The sequence below is a fragment of the Leopardus geoffroyi genome, chromosome C1, assembly GCF_018350155.1.
Source record: "Leopardus geoffroyi isolate Oge1 chromosome C1, O.geoffroyi_Oge1_pat1.0, whole genome shotgun sequence".
Classification (NCBI taxonomy): Eukaryota; Metazoa; Chordata; class Mammalia; order Carnivora; family Felidae; genus Leopardus; species Leopardus geoffroyi.
In genome coordinates this window covers 177,388,121-177,409,450 of record NC_059328.1, presented here as the reverse complement: position 1 = coordinate 177,409,450, position 21,330 = coordinate 177,388,121, and the positions used below count along the sequence as shown (strand labels likewise).

General features: G+C 37.1%; 2 protein-coding genes across 13 annotated transcripts in view; one reads left to right on the top strand and one right to left on the bottom strand.

Moving 5' to 3' along the window:
• HIBCH (3-hydroxyisobutyryl-CoA hydrolase) overlaps positions 1 to 3,829 on the top strand; it is a 95,149-nt gene extending 91,320 nt beyond the window's left edge. For all 4 annotated transcript variants that reach the window (XM_045480518.1, XM_045480517.1, XM_045480516.1 and 1 more), the window contains one exon: positions 3,233 to 3,829. In XM_045480518.1, the coding sequence (XP_045336474.1) occupies positions 3,233 to 3,348 (116 nt within the window). In that variant the 3' untranslated portion in view covers positions 3,349 to 3,829. The remainder of the gene's footprint in view (positions 1 to 3,232) is intronic.
• A 4,233-nt stretch (positions 3,830 to 8,062) lies between these two features.
• The window catches only part of CC1H2orf88 (chromosome C1 C2orf88 homolog), a 63,977-nt gene continuing 50,709 nt past the window's right edge, over positions 8,063 to 21,330 (bottom strand). For all 9 annotated transcript variants that reach the window (XM_045480527.1, XM_045480521.1, XM_045480523.1 and 6 more), the window contains one exon: positions 8,063 to 8,634. In XM_045480527.1, the coding sequence (XP_045336483.1) occupies positions 8,185 to 8,472 (288 nt within the window). In that variant the 5' untranslated portion in view covers positions 8,473 to 8,634 and the 3' untranslated portion in view covers positions 8,063 to 8,184. The remainder of the gene's footprint in view (positions 8,635 to 21,330) is intronic.

Below are 21,330 nucleotides of genomic sequence, written 5' to 3'. Positions count from 1 at the left end.
ATTATACCTTCATAAAGATTGCAAAGTTGTTGCTATTTTAATATTACCAACTGACATATAAGGGAAGATCTGTCTTTAAAACCAATGTTGTTTGAAAAATTCACATAACCTTGTGTCACCGCTCCCTAATTTCTAAGAGGTGACCCTGCTTCTACAGTCACACAGACTGCCTCTGCTAGGTGCAGCTGAGTTTGAACACTCATTCTGTTGCTGAAACCTTTGAAAGGTGCATTTATTCCCTTGCAAGAAGCCCTCAAGTCCCCTGCCCCTCTTCTTTCTAGTACTGGCCTGGCAAAATCCCAGCAGCATTGAATCTCTACCATTACCTCTTTGCCTATACCTGACAAGTTCAAAATTGACATTGAGAAAAACCATATGACATAATTGGTAACATGTGCTAGTGTTCTTATTAATTTCTGGTTTATCTTTACCATCTCCAAAGTCAGCATATTTAGAAAAAGCAAGTGAAATGGTTGATTTTTTTTTTTGTTTTTAGCAAATTTGCAACAATTTTTTATGTATAAGCTCATATCCCTGTAAATAATAGCTGTTTTTTTATGTTGTATAAAATGAATTCTTAACCTTTGCATGTGTTTTGCACATCTAATTTTTTAATGTTTTTATTGATCACTTTAATATAGTACAGACTCTGTATTTACTTTATCTAAATAAAAGATTATGTTCTCTGAGCTGTAAGCTTTGATAAATACTGGTCACCATTGTAGAATTATCTTAATTTATGGCATGATAAAATATCAGAAATAAGCAGGGGTTTAGGGGCGCCTGGGTGACTCGGTTGGGCGGCTGACTTCAGCTCAGGTCATGATCTCACCGTCCGTGAGTTCAAGCCCCGCATTGGGCTCTGTGCTGACAGCTCAGAGCCTGGAGCCTGCTTCAGATTCTGTGTCTCCCTCTCTCTCTGCCCCTCCCCCATTCATGCTCTGTCTCTTTCTGTCTTTCAAAAATGAATAAATGTTAAAAAAAAAATTAAAAATAAGCAGGGGTTTAAATTCTCTTAGAAGACACAGGGAATTGAGTCAGAGGAGATGGCTATATGTTTTATAGAAACCAGGTAAAATAAGCACTTTTCCCACTAATTCCCTGCAAATTCTTGCTGCATGTGGATCAGAGCCTAGACAACTATTAGTTATTAGAAGGACATGTGTGCTATTTGGGTTTTATTGCTAAAATACTCATTATATGTTATAGCAGCCCTTCTTAAACTTAAAAAACGAAGGTTTTTTTTTTCATATTTACTGTCTATTATCTTAAGGAAACAGAGTTAAAACCAAGCAGCATCAACATTCTGATTCATAAGGCAAGAGCTTATCAAGCTACTTTCTAATGAAGAGAAAGTATACTGCCCCATCTTTAGCATAAGCTCCTTATTTTGAAAGCAGTATCTATTCTGAGTAAAACTGTTTGGTGTTCTTGCATAATAACAAAATGTTTGCTACAGTTTGCTAATGGTAAAATATGTTAGCAAATTAGATAAACTAGCAAATTAGGGGAGTGGTTGTTAAAAATTCTTACTCCCAACATCTAGAATAAACTTCTTCCTGGTTATAGAAGAAAATAAAAATAGGTTATTTCAGCAGAGCTAGAGTGTTACCAAATGGGATTTGAGTGGGTGCCTCACGAGACTTGAAAAACCCTGAGCTGTCTACATGGCAAGAACTTGTTATATCTATGCTAAGTAAAAAATTATGTCAGTTTGAAATAAAAGAACATACAGATTTGACTGATATTCTCTTTCATTTTGCCCTTCAGACTGTCAAGGAGGTAGATAGCATGATAGCATTGGCCAGAGGGCTTAAAAAGGAAGAGATTCTTGAAGAAATGTTCCAGAATTATTTTTACTTATGCTGTCTGGGGAATGTAAAACTGTCAAACTGGCAGGGATCATAACATCAGTGTTCAGTGTTACCACCGATCTGATACTAGCTAGAATCATGTAGCTAGGCAGCCAAGCCTTAAAAACCTCTAGTATCCACATTTAATAATGCAGAAAGCCCCTTTACTTCCTGTTTCTTGGTTTCCAGATTGCTTCTTTATTTAACTTTTTATTTTTTTTTATTTATTTATTTTTTCAACGTTTATTTATTTTTGGGACAGAGAGAGACAGAGCATGAACGGGGGAGGGGCAGAGAGAGAGGGAGACACAGAATCGGAAACAGGCTCCAGGCTCTGGGCCATCAGCCCAGAGCCTGACGCGGGGCTCGAACTCACGGACCGCGAGATCGTGACCTGGCTGAAGTCGGACGCTTAACCGACTGCGCCACCCAGGCGCCCCTTATTTAACTTTTTAATACTAAATTTGGTTTTTTAAGTTCAGAGTTTTTATGTTTAAATATTTTTATCATTCACAAGAATTATTTACATTTTAAATATGGTTGAAATTCCCTCCCATAACCATACCTAGTCCCTTTCTCTTTTAAAAATTTTTTTGAGATAATTGTAGATTAACATGCAGTTTTAAGAAATAATATAGAGAGATCCTATGCGCCCTCCAAGTTTTCCCAAACAGTAACATTTGTATAACTATAGTATACAGTCACAACCAGGAAGTGGACACTCACCTACCTTTTTAAAGGAGAAGTTTGCCGATTGCCTCATACTTATGATCCTGTGGGGATGCTATGTGGCTACACTAAATGATGACTACACCGAAATAAGAGAAGTCGAGTTTCTTATGATAACCTGAAGGTGGTCTGGTATTTTAATGCAGAGCTGTGTGAACCAGAGGATTCAGCAAAACAGTATCCTCGTTTAATTATGCATAAAGTCATCCCCTTCTAAGTAATTTTCCTTTCAACTCAATGTGGAGGAGGTTAGAAGGCAGATCTGGGCCCTCCACCCTCCCCTGCCTTCCCTTTAAACTACACCAACCCTGGTTTTAGCTGTTTTGTAACAGGAAGATTTCATTTACAGTTTTGTTTGAAGAAGGAAAAAGAGTTCCAAGTCTTAAACCACATTAGTTCATAGGCTATATTCAAGTTCCGGGCATCAGACTTAGCAGGTTGGGAGATAACCACATGGGTCATCATCCATCCAAATTCTGTTGGGGCTTAATTTAAAAAGAAAAATGGAACACATACAAAGATTTAAACTTTGCAGAAAAAGTGCTATAGAAAATATGCCTTGTGTAAGGTAGTTTCTGTCAGTTCGGTAATTAAAATCTGGTAATACCTGAAAGAAATGTACTAACATTTCTTATGTCTTCACTTGACAGTTTTAATAGATAAAGACCAGAGCCCAAAATGGAAACCGGCTAATTTAAAAGAAGTTACTGAAGAAGACTTGAATAGTTACTTTAAGTCTCTGGCAAGTAACGATTTGAAATTATAAGGTGACTGGATTTTTAAGGGATTATTTTGGAGTAGATGTTGGCAAACTATGGCACATGGGCCAGATCTGGCCTGCTGCCTGTTATTTATTTTTCCACCAGCTAAGAATGGTTTCTGCATTTTTAAATGGTTAGAGGAAGAAAGCAAATACTAATATTACATGATGTGTGAAAATTACATGAAATTCAAGTATCAGTGTCCACAAATGAAGCTTTATTGGAACGTAACTATACTCATCTCTTTACATATTGTCTATGGGTGCTTTGAGTAGTTGCAACAGAGATTGTCAGGCTAGCAAAGCCTAAAATATTTACTGTGTGATCCTTTGCAGAAAACGTTTGCCAACCCCTGCTTTATAGATGGGAAAATCTGAAATTCTTTAGAGATTGTGGAGTTGAAATCTCTAATTGAAATGGGAACCTTATGTTTTGGCTTTGGGTAGTAGTTTGTACATTGATTAAATAAACCTATATATAGATGATGAAGAAATGGCCCTGAAATTTTTTTGTCTATTGTGTTAATGCTTCATAGAATTTTCTGCATGAATAAATCTATTTTAAAATAATTATGTTACTGTAGAAGTGTTCCTTTTATAATATTAGAAATCTCAGGGAAAGCAAAAAGGTTTTTATGAGGTTATCTCTCTAGTATTATTAACTCATCTTTGGTCTTCCCTAAAATTAACCAGAATCCTTCCTATAGTGAAAGTGAAAGCATTAGTTCTCATTGTTTTTTTTAGGATTTGTTAAACTGACAGAATGAGAAATTAGGAAGTGTGGGAAATTATTTGCCATTATGTAGTTTAAATCAGGAGGAAAAAAAAGTCGAAAGCCAGGAGTTTTGTTCAAAATAGAAATACCTTCAATAATTGGTACTGTTGACAAAATAAGTTTTTAAGGTACACAAGAAACTGCAGGGTGTTCCAGACTTGGCACATTAAAGTCTAGAGAAGAATGACCTTTAAAGGCCAGTTTATCATTTATAACTTGTTACAGTTTTTCCTTCATCCAAAACCCCTCAGAAATGAAGAAAATTTCAGATTTCAATAACAAAGGTGGAAGAACTGAGAAAGACATCAAAACTTATATCCTGCACTCCTCTTTTAGATGAGGAAATCGCAGTCTAGAAGGAGTTGCTTTAAATTTTCTATTTTTAATATTTAACATGAAGCATTCCGCCCCCCAAAAAGTGAGGAACAGATTTAGACTAAAGACAGCATGATAATGGACATGTTTACATTTATATTCTTAAAGCTCTTAAATTGGACCTGAATGATCCAAGAAATTATTTGTATTTTTATTCACTTTGTATTCATTAGACATGCATAAAATGTTAAGTTCTTTATGTCAAAAAATTTGACAGTCTACAATGTTGAAAGGCATTTGCTTTAATAAGAACTCATAGCTAGTTAATTGCAACTAGACTTTTATTGTACAGTTAGAAAAAAATGTTTTCTCAAAAATATTTGGAAAAAATATACCATTTCATAGCTAAGTCTTACAGGAAGAGAATTAGCTAACAAAATGTGAGTTTTGCAAAGTAAGAGATAGGGAGTACATCTGAGCTTGTGCCCACTTGCCCAAGGAAGATATGTTCTATTTGGCCACACAGATACATAGTGAGGGCCTTATGATTAAGCAAACAATAGATTTGTTGGAACTTTGTTTTTTAACTACTATTCCTTGAATTTACTTGATTCCTAAAACTATACAATAAAAAAGTATAGTTCCCTCATCTCATAAAATGGCAATGATATTAAGTAGGATACATGTGTCATGCTAGCTCATTCATTCAGCAGTATGTCTATTTTTAATACTAATAAGGCAATTTGACACAAATTATTCCTTTGGAACTAGGATCGTTTTTATCCCCTTCCAAATTGTGCTTTGAGTGCTAATGACCATAGGTGGTTAGCAAAGGACAGATAAGGCAACTGAAAAATGGAGCACTCTGATATCAAAGGCTTGTAACTGAAAGGTAAGAGCACACAGGAGACCTTTAACTGGAGAAGGGAGCAGGGAAACACTTTTGCGGGGTTACGGGAGTCTGTGTAAGTGAGGAACCTGCACGCTTCCTCTGAGAATCTTCGTTTACAGTTGCCATCAGCAGGTTCTTTGTCGCACTGGCTGTGGCTCATCTGCGCCTATCCTGGATGTTCTCGAGAGAAAAGAGTCAGTAGTTGGTCACCTGTCAGGGTGGTAAAGAAAGGAACTTGCTACTGTGTCCCTTCCCTCAGTCAAGAACATTGGAGACTTGTTTTGCAGTGTGTCTTCTGATGGAGCCTGACGTGAGTGCTGTTTCTTGAGCCCTCTTTCCCCCCAGTTTCCTTTCCCCTATGATTTGGCCACTATTCTTATTTCATCTGTGTTTGTGATAGAAGTTGGAACAAATGTCTCCCTTTCCAGTAGCTAATAATTCTTCCAGTCGTCTGTTTTATATGTTCCTTCCTTCTCAGATAGACCTTTTACTGTTCATGAAAGTTCAAAGTGAAGTAAATCCAGTATTTAAATATGAAGGTATGATAGAAGGAATCCTATCAAAGATGTTCTCATCTGTCTCGTCATCAAGGCCAAACTATATCTTGATAATGATCACACGTGGTACACATTTGCTTATCCAGTTCTTTTTCCTGCCTGCCTCCAACTTGGTTTATCTGCTAACTCACTGATTACGCAAGCCTTGTAGTTCCTTGTCCATGTTTTGACATAATACAGCATATATTTCCAAGATAAGTCTATACTACAAGATACTATACTCTGTTAAAATGATTCAGGAGTGAGGGGTTGGTGCTTGGTGACAAAACCATACTGCCATAGTGTCAGGGCAACAGAGATTATACTTCTAGCTAGATATGGATCTGAACAGGCGTGCCTGCTACCCCCCTGGGAAATAGGGGCCCAGGCACAGGAGAAACCTGAGGTTAAAATACTTAGCTGTAATAAAACTCGCCAGTCTACATCCCTATGTATGCTGAAAAATTTAGTGTAGCTATGGCTTTGTGTTCTCACCATAATGTTGTATTACCTTACATACTTAATTACACCTTTTAAACAGTGAGTGACTTTGCAGCAAAAATATCCTGATGTGAGATACAAAATGAATGAAAAACAGCAACATCTAAGCTTTTGTCTGAGTCATTAGTATACTCAAAAACCTAAATTTTTCTTCATGAGCTGGAAATATGTTTTGCACTTTCAGAAAACTTTTTGTCCCTTAGTCTTATGACTTCAGATCCTTGTATAAATGGGGATGGTGAGTTTTTTCTACTTTGTTTCTAGATTGCAAGTACAACAGGACAGTTCAGATCTTGGGACTAGGTAAAATGAAAGTTGAATGACTGTCTAAAGGCAACGGAAAGATGGCACATCACTCACTTCAAAGAACTTTCTTTGTCCATGCAGCCGGGAGAATTCACTCTATTTGTGGGTTTCAAAGTATCATGGTTAAAACTAGAGGTAGCATTTCCGCCTGCTTTTAAGGCCAAATACATATTTCTCAGGTCTTCTTCTGCCTTTCTTTAGATATTGGTGACCAGGGTCTGTTGGAAATAAAAGAATCTAATGCACGCAGACTTAAAAATAATTCGCTTTCCAATTAAAGTCAGTGTGCAGCAAATCTTGATGAAAAGACAATTCCAGTGACTGCATCCCAATTTTTCTACAGGTATGCCTTCTCAATATCTTCTTCCCCTCCCAAATTTTCTATTACCATTGATCTCAAACAGTAGTTACTTGTTAAAAAACTTCCTCAAAAAGGTAGACGAATTTAAGAAAATCATATATGGCTTTAAATGCTTTAAGGGCATTGTTACCGTACACACACACGAATACTCTTTGGAGGAGCGTTTGATCTTTTGTTTTGTAATACAACTGTAAATACTCATGCATAGACTGGTCCCACCAGTCAATAAGAAAAATGGGAACGATTGCCCATATACCAACCTTCTGCATCTTTGAGACGGTAAAACTTAACATACATGCAGCACTGAGAACAGGTTCTGCTTTCTACCTTGACTAGGGCTTCTGTTATTTGTTTTAAAATTTACTGTATTTCTATTTGTAAAAATTCTTGTTTTCTTGTTATATCACTGGGCTGCTTAATTCAATACCATAAACATTAATGTCATGACTTCTGTAAATTGTATCTCGTTCGGGTGCCGTATGTGCGATGTCTTGAGTCATCCAGTAATAGCTGAGGTTAGTTAGGGCCCTGAGGTTCAAGGTGGTAGTTAGGCTTTTCATCTACAAAAATATCTTAAGGACAGGTTTCAAAGTGGACTATTTCTGCATGGGTTGCTTTCTACTGCTTGATCATTTGTGTTAAGAAGTAGGAATCCTTGACACAAATGGTTTTGACAAACAAGACCCACTGTTAATTACTGTGGCTTAAGTGCCATTTCCTTGCCAAGGCGTTTTTGGGGGAAAAAAACCTTCTCATGTCTTATTTGTATGTGTGTGTGTAAATTAACAAGTAGTAATTTTAAAAGGAGTGTCTTTAAAATAACCATTGGATTTCTTTGGTGATTCTATTACTGCCTCAGGAAGAAAGTGCTATGACATACCAGCTGATTACTGTGGTACAGGACCTATGTTTAGCCCTTTAAATGACTAAAATCCAAGACCAAGCAGGTAGAAATCACTGTTAACATAAAAAGTGCTTAACATATTTCACGTAAGTATTGTATACTCTTGATATTACCATAGACTTTTTTTTTTTTTACATCCAGACGTAGTTATTTGTATTTATTCACATCAGTTTTTGCTATTGTTTCATTTATTTAAGCTAGCACCAACTTTATCCACAATTCAAGAAGTTAAGTTATCATCATCCTACAGCGTCAAGGCCCCTCACTCTCAATATATGGGATGTCATAGTGCTTGATGTTATTGCCTGCCCACTGCTGCAAGGCATCACTCAGGATTTCCTGGGACAGGCGATGTGCAAATTCGAAGACCACAGTTTCGGGCCCTGATGGTTTCTTCACTTCCTGTTCGACATTAACTGGAGAAGGCATCCTAGGTAGAAATTTGTCTCCAGACATAAAGCTTTCTTCACCTGCATGCTGCTTCTCACTCTCACATGTGGTAGGAAATGGGAAAGTTTGCTTTGATTTCATGCAGCCCATGTTATGAAGAGCTTTGAAGGAAAGCAGTAGCAAAGACTACTTCAACAGCATCTTTGGAAAACACTGAGCTTGTCCATGTGATATACCGACCAGCGCTTTTCCTCTCCAGGCCACCGCAGTAATCAGTGCTTCTTTTTACCAATCTTCACCTGTAGTGTTTATCTGTCAAAAGAAAAGTTTCATTTTGAAGTTACCACATGCAAAATACTGTGTGATTAGGTAGCATGTAGAAATAGTTCTCTACCACTCTTGGTCACTTGCAGGAGTTGGGAGGTAATAACAGCTTTATCTCATCAATAGAAAAGATAACCATTCAGTAAAACTGGCAATTTACAAAATAGGAAAACCTTTTTTCAAGATCTTGAACATTTTATAAAACTAAAAACACAGTTAAACTTTTGCTTATTTATGTGCACCAGGGTTCAGCAAACTCTAGATCAAATCCTAGCTGCCTGTTTTTGTAAATTAAGTTTATTAGAACACAGCTGTGTTATCTGCTTATGTGTTCTCTACGGCTACTTTCATGCTACAGTGGCAGAGTTGAGTGGTTTTGACAGAAACCGCGTAGCCTGAGATGCCTAAAATATTTACTGTCTGGCCCTTTACAGAAAATGTTTGCCAACCCTGATCTGTACTGTTGAGAGAAACAAGCATATCAGACATTTGCTCCTGCCTTAAGCCTCATGAGCCTACACATCTTGGACTGTTTTCAGAGTCAGGCTTTGTCCTCTGGTTAGAGGTTTACAATTCAAAGAGAATGACAACCTTTAGCCAATACAAGTTAGATGAGGCAAAGCCACCTGTTTGTTTTTTTTTTTTTTCTTCTTCTGAATGAGATACTCCCTATGAAACTATGTGAAAAGCTCAGATTAATTTAAAATAAGGTTAAAAGTTTCTCCCCCCCTAAATGTCTCACTCTCGTTTGATGTCCGGTCAGTAAGTAGACTGCAGTGCTCACAATGTGCCTTCTAAGCTTGCACGTCCTATCTTAAGATAGGACTTAACAGTAGCAAAATACAAAGCAACTTCACTGGAGGGAGTGTAGCCATAAGAAAGCACAGGTAAAGTCTCTATAGGATTATGATCCTTGATTATATCTTAGTTTTTGGACCAAAAAGACATAGCTCTAGACAAATTCACAAAATCAAACTCAGTTGACTTATTTTAGAAACTACTGATCTTAAGATTAAAAATGGATTTAAATGCATGGTAATTGTAGTTTTTTAAAACACTTTATAATCAAAGTCCAAAAGAGGTGACCTTTGCCCTATATTTTTTTAGATTTCTATAAAGCCTATCCAATGTCTCTCATAATACTACCTCCAATAAGGATATATGGTGGGAAAGGGGAGGAAATCTAGCCCTCCGCTTTTAATTACCTCTAGTTCTGTATGCCTTGCTAGAGATGTATTTCAAAAAGGGAAAAGGGGATGTGTATAATGTTTGTCTGATTTACTAGACTGAACTCCCTGCAGACGGGAACTCTCCTGGTTGTACATGGCCAACATGTAATGACTTACATAGTGTCTACTTTGTAGTATCCGGGATGGTTAAGGGAATTGTACATAGTTAACCTGAAATGATTATTCAGTAAATGTCAAATAAAAGGCCATGAGTAGAATTATCACAATATTTTGTTTTCTAGGATCTCTGGTTCTGTAAAAAGCAGCTTTATCTACCATAACAAAATAACTAGTGCCGGATGTACCCTCACAAAAAACAACTTTAAACCTGGACAAAATATGTGGGCAGATATTTTCAGGCATTGAACACCAGCACAGGACTGTGATCTTTGGGAGAATAGAAACACAGACTGTTAAACCCCTTAATTAAGCATCCTGAGATTCTGCCTGGGAGCATCTTCCAGCATTATCTTGGGGAAATTGGCCCTAACTAGAGTGTTGATGCTACTGAGCTGAAGAGATTGGGTTACTGAAACAGAAGTTTCAAGAGATAAGGGAGCTGTTGGGAGGGAGACAGAAGGGGGGTCTCCCATCTGATGGGGTCTCATCAAGAGTACTTGTCTGAGGACTTAGGATGCGCATGTACAGGAAAAGAATTTGCAAGACTTAGTGCCGCGGAATCCTTGGAGTAACCAGACCAACCCAAATGGAGACACCTCAGTGAAACCTGACACCTTAGGAGTCTGGTGTGAATCCTAGAGCAGGAGTTGGCAAACTTTCTTAAAGGGCAAGATCGCATAGGACTTAGGTTTGTGAGCCGTATAGTTCTGTGTCACAACTATGTAGTCCTGCTGTTTTAGTGTAGAAGTAGCTGTAGACAATATGTAAAAAAGTGGGCAGTGGCTATGTTCCAATAAAAGTTGACAAAAACAGTCCAATATGGCCTATGGACTGGCTAGCCTAAGGTCAAACAAACAGTCCCAAAGAATAAAATACCACTTAAAAGAAGATGACATAATCCAGACTCCTTCAAGAGTATCATCCACAACATTCATCCTAGAATAAAAATTACTTGCCATGCAAAACAGGAAAATGTGCCCTATCAAAAAACAATTAGAAATAGACCCCCAAATGACCCACTATTTGGTAATTAACACAATAGAACTGTAAAGATGCTATTTAAATACGTTCAAGGATTTACAGGAGAAATGATCATAAAGAGTGAACAAGTAGAGAATCTCATCAGAGACATGGAAATTGTAAACTCAAGAACTAAAATGAACAACTCATCATATGAGCTATTGGATACTTAAGAAAGGATTAATGAACTTGAACATAAGTCTATAGATATATCCGATCTAGGGAAAAAGTTTTAAAATGTGAACAGAGAAACCACAAAAAAGTATGGCTTAAAAACAATGAGAAATTAGCAATGAGGAATTAGACACATTTAACCCAGAGAGCAGGAAATAAAGAATATAGGAAGGAAAAAGAATATGGGGCAATTAGAAAACAGCAAAGTGACTGACTTAAACCCTTACATATCAAAAATTATGTGGAAGGAAAGAGACTAAAGATTTCAATTAAAAGGCCAAGTAGTTAAGATCCAACCCACACAAACATAGCCAACAGATCTCTGACAGTGGAGCGAAGGTGGTCTTTTCAACATGTACTGGAATTGTATAGCCACAAAAACCAAAAAACAAACAAAAACGCCTTGCACCCGTCACAAAAATTAACTCAAAATTGATCACAGACCTAAGTGTAAAACATGAAACTATAAGACTCCTAGAAGATCACATCCAGATGTTAAATCTAGATAAATCTAGATGACCTTGGGCTTGGTGATCACCTTTTATTTATTTTTTTTACATTTTATTTATTTTTGATAGAGACAGAGCACAAGTGGGCGAGGGGCAGAGAGAGAAGGAGACACAGAATCAGAAGCAGGCTCCAGGCTCTGAGCCGTCAGCACAGACCCCGATGTGGGGCTCGAACTCACAAACTGCGAGATCATGACCCGGGCCGAAGTCAGCCGCTTAACCAACTGAGCCACCCAGGCGCCCCGGTGATCACCTTTTAGATGTAACACCAAAGGCATGATCCATGAAATAAATGATAATTTGTATTTCATTAAGTTAAAAACTTCTGCTCTGTGTAAGACACTGTCAAGAAAATGAGAAGCAACAGCATATCTGATAAAGGATTATCTATAATGTACAAAGAACTGTTAAAACTCAACAAGAAAACAACCTGATTTAAAAATGGGCAACAGATGTAGGGGTGCCTGGGTGGCTCAGTTGGTTAGGGCCTGTCTTGATTTTGGCTTCTGGTCATGATCTCATGGTTCATGGGTTCGAATCCCAAGTCTAGCTCTGTGTTGACAGTGCAGAGTCTGCTTGGGATTCTCTCTGTTCCTCCCCTGTACATGCATGCTCTCTCTCAAACTTATTTTTAAAAATGGGTAAGAGATCTGAACAGACACCTCATCAAAGAAGATGGATGGCAAGTAAGCATATGAAAAGGTGTTCAACATCCTATCTTAGGTAATTGCAAATTAAAACAACACTGAGATATCATTATAACTTATTAAAATGGTGAAAATTCAAACACTGATGACCTCAAATGCTGGCAAGAATGGGGAACAACAGAAACTCATTCATTGTTGGTGAGAATGCAAAATAGTACAGCTACTTTGGAAGACAGTTTGGTGTTTTCTTACAAAACTAAACATAATCTTACCATATGAGCCAGCAGTCATACTCCTTGGTATTTACCCAAATGAGTTGAAAAATTATGTCCACATGAAAGCCTACATATGGATGTTTATAGTAAGTTTTATTCATAATTGCCAAAGTTGGAAGCAACAAAAATGTCCTTCAGTAGGTGGACAAACAGTTGTATATCCAGACAATGGAATGTGATTCATTGCTAAAAAGAAATCAGTTATCAAGCCATGAAAAGAAAAGGAGGAAACTTAAATGCATATGACAGTGTTAAGCCAATCCTTCCAACTATGGTATTCTGGAAAAGGTAACTCTATGGAAATAGTAAAAAGTATGATGGTTGTTGCCAAGGATTAGAAAGGAGGAGGGCTGAACAGATAGAACACAGAGCATTTTTAGGACTGTGAGCTACTCTGTATGATAGCACAGTGGTGCATACATAGCATTATACATTTGTCAAAATTTATTGAACACACAACAAAGAGTGAACCCTAGTGTAAACTATGGACTTTGAGTAATGATGGTGTGTTCATGTAACAAATATACCACTCTGGAATGGGGATGTTGATAGTGGGTGAGGCTGTGTGTATGTGTTGGGGTGGGGGAGTGCGGGGAATATCTGTACTGCCTGCTCCATTTTGCTGTGACCCTAAAACTGCTCTAAAAAATAAAGTCCTTTATAAAAAATCCAACTATATACTACCTATAAGAGATGTACTTTAATTAAATATGGATATAAACGTTGCAAGCAAGAGAGTTAGAAAGGACATACCATGAAAATAGGAAGCATAAAAAAGTTTCTATAGCTATATGAATATCAAAGTAGACTGCAAGACCCGAGGGATTACCAGAAATAAAGAGGGACATTTTGTGTGTCAGTGAGGAAGGTACGACAATCATAAGTGTATATGTAGCTAGCAACAGAGCTTCAAAATACATGAAGGAAAAACTGACAGAAGTGAAGGGAGAAATGAACATTGCTCTCTTGGTAAATGATATAATATCCAAGGGAAAAAATACGGAATTCGAATTTTGAACACTAGTATTCAACTAGTATTTGAACTAGTAACTTGAGTTAGTTAACATTTATAAAATACTATACCCAACACCTGCAGGATATATATTCTTAACTGCATATGGAATATTCACTAAGACAACATGGTGGTCTCAAAAGGTTTCAAAAGCTTGAAACCTTAGAGTATATTTTCCAACCACCACAGAATTAAATTAGAAATAAGTGGTAATAAAATATACAGAAAGGCCCTAAATATTTGGAAACTATCGCATTTCTGAATAACCCGTGGGGCAAGGAAGAAATCACAGGGAAATTAAAATGTTTTCAACTAAATAGAAACCATATCAAATTAAACAAAATTTTTTTTAATGTTTATTTTGAGAGAGAGACAGAGTGTGAGTGGGGGAGGGTCAGAGAGAGAGGGAGACACAGAATTGGAAGCAGGCTCCAGGTTCTGAGCTGTCAGCACAGAGCTCGACGCGGGGCTTGAACCCACAAACCATGAGGTCATGACCTGAGCCAAAGTTGGACGCTCAACCGACTGAGCCACCCAGGCACCCTCAATTTTTTTAAATGTATCACTAGCACTTAGAGGGAAAGAGATGGATTTAAATGCTTCTAATAAAAATGAAGGTTTAGTTTAAATCAGTGATCTAAACTATGACCATAAGAAACTAGAAAAAGAAAAGTAAACCAAAAATAAGTAGAAGGAAGGAAATAATATGGATAAGAGCAAAAATCAATGAAGCAAAAAGGGCAAACAATAGAGAAAAATCAGTGGAACCAATGCTGGTTTTTAAGGAAGATTTAATAAAATAGAGCAGTCTCTACTCTGATCAAGAAAAGTGACAGGACACATTACCAAGATGTGAGAAAAACAGTAGTACAGATGCTATATGTGTTAAACAAACCAACCAGAGAATATTATGTACAACTTTACAACAATACCAAATTACCAAAACCAACACAAGAGAAAATAGAAAGGTTGATAGCTCTTTATCAATTAAAGAAATTAGATCTATAACTTAAATCTTTCCAAAAAGAAACCCCCAGGCTTAAAAGACTAGCTAGTGCTCTAAATTGTTTCAGACACTCCAGGAAGAAATAATACCAGTCCAACTTAAACTCTTCAGAAAACAGAGAAGGAGGAAACACTTCTAAATTTATTCTATATCAGGTCAGGATTACACTGTTACCAGAAGTAAAGAGATTTGAAGAAAACTCTACAAGTCAATATCCCTCATGAACACAGACACAGATCACATTTTTTTTTTTAATGGCAAATTCAATTCATATGTAGAATGGTTAATACATCATGACCAAGTGGGATTTATACCAGGAATGCAAGAAATGCAACAGAACATTCAAAAGTCAAGAAATATAATTCACATATTTTTTAATTTTTAGCTTATTTATTTTTTGAGAAGGAAATCCCAAGCAAATTCCACACGGTCAGTCAGTGCAGAGCCCAGTGCGGCACTTGAACTCGTGAACTGTGAGACCATGCCCTGAGCTGAAATCAACAGTTGGACACTTAACTGACTGAGCCACCCAGGTGGTCCTATAATTCATCATTAACATAAAGATTACTGGGGCACTTGGGTGGCTCAGTCAGTTAAGCATCTGATTCTTGATTTCTGCTCAGGTCATGATCCCAGGGTCGTGGGATCGAGCCCTGCATCAGGCTCCGTGCTGAGCATGGAGCCTGTTTAGGATTCTCTTTCTCCCTTTGCTCCTCTCCCTAGCTCATGTACTTACTCTCTCAAAAACAAACAAAACATAAGATTACCATAACTGGATAATCCTCTCAATAAATGTAGAAAAAACATTTGATAAAACCACCATTCATGATAAAAATTCTCAGCAAACTAGCAATAGGAATTTCCTTAAAACTAATGTTAGTGGTGAAAGTGAATACTTTTGCCATGATAGGAACAAGTCAACAATGTTCATTCTCATGACTGCTATTAATATTGTACTGGGGGAGGGGAGAAATACAAAGACTGTCCAAAAGGAAAAGGAAATTGCTTTTATTTGCAGATGATATGATTGTATATGTAGAAAATCTTTAAGATTATACAAAAAACTAGAATTTTAGCAAGGTCTCAAGATCTAAAATTGCTACACAAAAATCAATTACTTTATGATTAGGCAGTGAAGAACTGGAAGATGAAATTAATGCCACTTGGAATAGGGTGGAAAGTATGAACCCTTAGGGATAAATATAACAAAACATTAAAGAACTACACTGCATAATATTGTGTATTTGTATATTTGTATGAATAATACAAACTGTTACTGAGAAGACTGAAATAAAGTGTTATGATCTCAAAGACAATATTAAGGTGTCACTACTTCCCAAATTGATGTATATATATATTTCTAGGCATTCATCTAAGACAAATGGAAACATGTCTGCCAAAAAACTTGTATGCTAATGTCCATAGAAGCTTTATTCACAGCAAAGCTGGAAACAACCTAAATGTCCATCAGTAGGCTTATTGGAGAAGCAAATTGGGGATCTCCATGAAATGGAATACTAGTTGACAATAAAAAAGAATGAACTGTAGATAAATGCAACAACATGGGTGAATCTCAGAAATGTGTCAAGCCAGATACAAAAGACTGATCGTATTTCTATAAATTTTAAGAATGGACAATATTAATCCCATAAATGGAAATCATACATAGTTCTTTTTGAATAAGTGCTGTGTGGAAGGGGTCGTGAAAGAATGTTCTAAGTGATATAAATGTATATCGTGATTAGAGTGTTGATTACATGAGTATATACATTTGTCAAAACTTTTCAAATTATACCCTTAATATCTATGTAATTTCACTGTAATTTTTACTTCAATAAAATGTATGTAACAGTTTTGAGAACATTCTGGGAGATACAAGTCCAGGGAATTGATATATTTATACCTGAAAAAGGCTGCCTGCTTGAATCAGTCACACCAAGTTTTAAAATCAGTCTAAAATTCTAACTCTTAAAGTGATGAGGCAGCATCCAGTGCACAAACCAGCTCACAGTGCTGTGTGCCTCCTGTGATAGGCTTGTGATTTCCATTGTTCTCACACTGGCCTAAATCAGCCCAAACTCAGTGGTCATATTCTTCGGCACCTACAGAAAAGCAAGAACCCTCCATCTACCCACTGCTACCAGTTCAAAGGCTTTCTCACTTCCTTTAGGAACTTGGAGAGATCCCCATGGCCCTGGGATCATGACCTGGGCCAAAATCAAGAGTTGGACGCTCAACTGATTGAGCCACCCAGGCACCCTCAACAGTGTTAGTTATTAATGCAAGTCAATAATTTAGCAGATTGTACAATTAACCTTCTTAGGACAACATGTGGGATCAGCTGTCCTAAGTTAATTTTCAGCCTACATTATTCATCTGTCTGGCTGGGAAGTTACTATGGCTATCAGCTGAAGGCATAATACAATAAATGCTGGATATTAACCAGGAAAAGTATTTTAGCTCTTGTCATTTTAAATGGCTGATTAAAGAAATCAATTTTCAAAAGTGAGCCCAGAAATAAACCCGTACTGTATGGCCAGTTAGTCTATGACAAAGGAGGCAAGAATAGACAATAGGGAAAAGACAGTCTCTTCAATAAATGGTGCTGGGCAAACGACAGCTACATGCAAAAGAATAAAAATGGACCACTTTCTCACACCAGAAATAAACTCAAAATAGATTCAAGACCTAACTGTGAGACCAGAAAAAAAATAAAATTCCTAGATGAAAACACAGGCGGTAATCTCTTTGACACCGTCCTTAGCGATATTTTTCTGTCTTTTAAGGCAAGGGAAACAAAGGCAAACCATTGGGACTACATCAAAATAAAAACCTTTTGCACAGCAAAGGAAACAACAAAATGAAAAGGCAACCTACTGAATGGGAGAAGATATTTGAGAATGATATATCCAATAAGAGATTAACATCCAAAATATATGAAGAACTTATACAGCCCAACACAAAAGAAACAATCTGATTTTCAAATGTGCAGAGGACCTGAATAGACATTTTTCCAGAGAAGACATACACATGGTCAACAGACACAAGAAAAGATGCTCAACATCACTAATCATCAGGAAAATGCAAAGCAAAACCACCATACACCTGTCAGAATGGCTAGAATCAAAAAAAAAAACAGGTGTTGGTGAGGATGTGGAGAAAAAGAAAACCACTGTGCACTGTTGGTGGGAATGCAAACTGGTGCAGCCACTGTGGAAAATAACACAGCAGTTCCTAAAAAAATTAAAAATAGAAATACCATATAATCCAATAATTTCACTACTGGGTATTTACCCAAAGAAAGTGAAAACACTAATTCAAAGAGATATATGCACCCCTATTATTGCAGCATTATTTTACAATAGCCAAGATATGGAAGTGACCCAAGTGTCCATATAGATGAATGGATAAAGAAGATATGATTTATGTGTACACACACGCATGCACGCACACAATGGAATATTATTCAGCCATAAAGAAAAGAAAAATGAGATCTTGCCACTTGCAACAACATAGATGGACCTAGAGGGTATAATGTTAAATGAAATAAGTCAGAGAAGGACAAGTACCATGTGACGTCACTTAAATGTGAAACCTAAAGACAAATGAACAAAGAAATAAACAAAAAAAACCCAGACTCTTAAATACAGAGCACAAATTGGTAGTTGCCACAGGAGAAGTGAGTGGGAGGATGGGTGAAATGATAAAGGGGATTAAAAGGTATAGACTTCCAGTGATAAATAAGTCACGGAGATGAAAAGTACAGTCTATAAAATATAAAAGTACAGGGAACACAGTCATAATATTATAATAACCTTGTGACAGTGACTACACTTATCATGGTGAGCACTGAGTAATGTATAGAACTGTTGAATGAATATGTTGTATACCTGAAACTAACATAACATTGTATACTAATTATACTTCAATAAAAATACTGAAAATCCATTTCGTTTATACTTTAGTTTATAATCTTAAGATACATAAAGAGCTGTGAGAACATTCCTTAACCATCCAGCCAGTCTTTAATTAGTCTCTATTATGTGTTCAGGACCAATGTCTTTAAGTGCTTTCAAACTTATTGAACAAATAAAGTTAAAGAGAGGCAGAGTGAGACAAGATGACAGCTTATTCAGGCAATAAATAGTGTAGATGCCCAGAGAAAGTCCTTAATTTGTTTTATCTTTGCCTTAATAGAAGTGGCCATTTTTTGTTTATGCCACTGGCAGCTAAATACAATATAAGGATGCCTTTCCTCCCACCACACCTTCTCCCTCACCGCCCCCCCCAATCCCAACACACACACACACACACACACACACACACACACACACACACACACACAGAGGCAGAGCCCAGGCATGCATAAAAGAAAAGTCCTTTGACTTGTTTCCCTCAATGTTACTGAGGAGCCTCAAAGCACTAAGTATGTGGAGTGTGTCAGGCCACAGCCCTGGCACTTCCCTTGGGAACAGGTCTAGCACCTACTGGGTCTTCTATTGGATCCTTCAAACAGAAGATTTAAATTACTGCAGCCCATTCATTCTGTGTAGTTCATTTCAGAGCTGTGGTGCTCCATCCTGGATGCAGTGTCATCAAACTAAGCCTCATGAGTAAGCTCCTTTGGAATATACCAGGGAAGGTGTCAAAAAAGCCATAACTTGAGTATGAGGCCCAAACACAAAGCACTAGCCAAAAAAAAAGCAGCTTCTAAATATCTGCTCTGGAAATGAATAGACCTCTAAATCCCTGAAAGTCCACCTTAAATACTAGATTAACAGAAATGGTTATTACTGCTGTCCTACTTTATATCATATTCTAAGCCTCTGAACAGGTTTCCAAGATGTTTTATATCTCAAGCTATGGCTTAAAATGGGCCCTAGCCCGGAATTAATGCGAATCTTTATATAATTTAAAAAATGCTATAGTCTTGAAAAGAAGTCTTATGCATATAGGGGTGCCTGGGTGGCTCATTCAGTTAAATGTCCTACTCTTGATTTCAGCTCAGGTCATGATCTCATGATTCAAACCCTGCATTGGGCTGCACGCTGACAGTGAGGAACCTGCTTGGGATTCTCTCTCCATCTCCCTCTGCTCCTCTCATGTGTGGTCTCTCTTGCTCTCAAAATAATCTTAAAAAAAAAAGTCTTATGCATATATATTTTTCAAATTTCAATGTAGATGCAATTAATAAATGCTAATTCATTAAAAAATATGAGTTCATTAAAAAAATACCTGAGTTCCTAATAGGATGTTTGTCATTATTCATTCTCTAATAATGGGCACTAAGAGTATATTTTCTTTCTTGTTGTGGGGGGGTCCATAAAATTGGACTTTAAACAGAGGTCTTTGTCCTGATAATATTGAGAATCACTTAGACTTTAAATTCATAACAGGGTCAAATGATGCCAGTTAAACTGGCAAACAAATGAACTCAGATTTAATACTCTCACCAAAAAGTAAAAGCTGGAAAACATGGCAAATATTTTGGCCAGTTTGAAGGTTGCCTAAAGAGCACTACTTTGGAAACCGAACAGTTGGATTGGTCCTCAGGCACGCAGAACGTACGCAGCGTGCATTTGCTCACCTGCACGATGGTCTCAGGATGACTCTTCGTGAGGTCACATTTGGGGTTCAATTTTCTCAATGGAGGGGCAGGGGAAATAACACTGTTAATTGAGAGGCTAATGTATGAGATTCTAATAAACCTGAGTAGAGCTATGTGGTAGGACTTCATCTGTAAACTGAGATCTACCTCAGACATTCATCATAAAATTTAAGTGAGCTTCCATATATAAAACATCTAGAATTGTTTTGGAACAAGCAAGGTGTTCAGTAAGTGTCATTTCCTTTCCTTCTTTCTCTTAGATTGTCCCCTAAAATTACTATTACCAAATTATTATTTTAAGCACTTTACTGTACTTTAAGATAATTAAAGAAAGAGAAGAATATAAGAATGTGGACAGTGATTTTGAATCATTACAATCAGGTGATAGATCTAAAATAGGTGTCAATGTTTCACCCATTTTACCAAGTCCTCCGGGTGGAGAAGAGAAACAGGCATTTCTCCTGGCCCTCTGAGCTTTACTCTGGGTACATGTCTGGTTTCACCTGACCAATCCTATTTATGACTAGGAATATTGAATCTTAGTCTGCAGTAATTCTTCCAGTACTATCCATATAAATCCCTGCAGGAAAATGGAGAGTAGCTACTGATCAATTAGTTGGAAAAAAAAAAAAAAACTAGCTGAAGAAAAAAATTTGATCTAGATCACCACTAAGAATATAAAACATTTAACATATACTTTTTTTTTTTTTTTTTTTTTTTTTTTTTAGAGAAAAGGGGTGTGCATAAGCAGGGAGAGGGACAGAGGGAGAGAGAAGCTTGAGCAGGCTCCACGCTCCACCCCCTGACCAGGGACTCAGTTCCATGACCCTGGGATCCTGACCTGAGCCAAATCAAGAGTTGCATGTTCAACTGAATGAGCCACCCAGGCACCCCAAGAATTTAAAACATTTAAACTTTATATTCTATATTCATTTCTTAGTCATGTCAGGCCACAGCTAAATGACACAGCTGTACTTGTGATGCATGAATTAAGCTCCATAAAATTCTGAAGCCAGTTCCTTAAACAACTGTTGTGAAATGGAGGTGGTATGAAAAACTGGTAACAACGTCAGAATATTGTCTT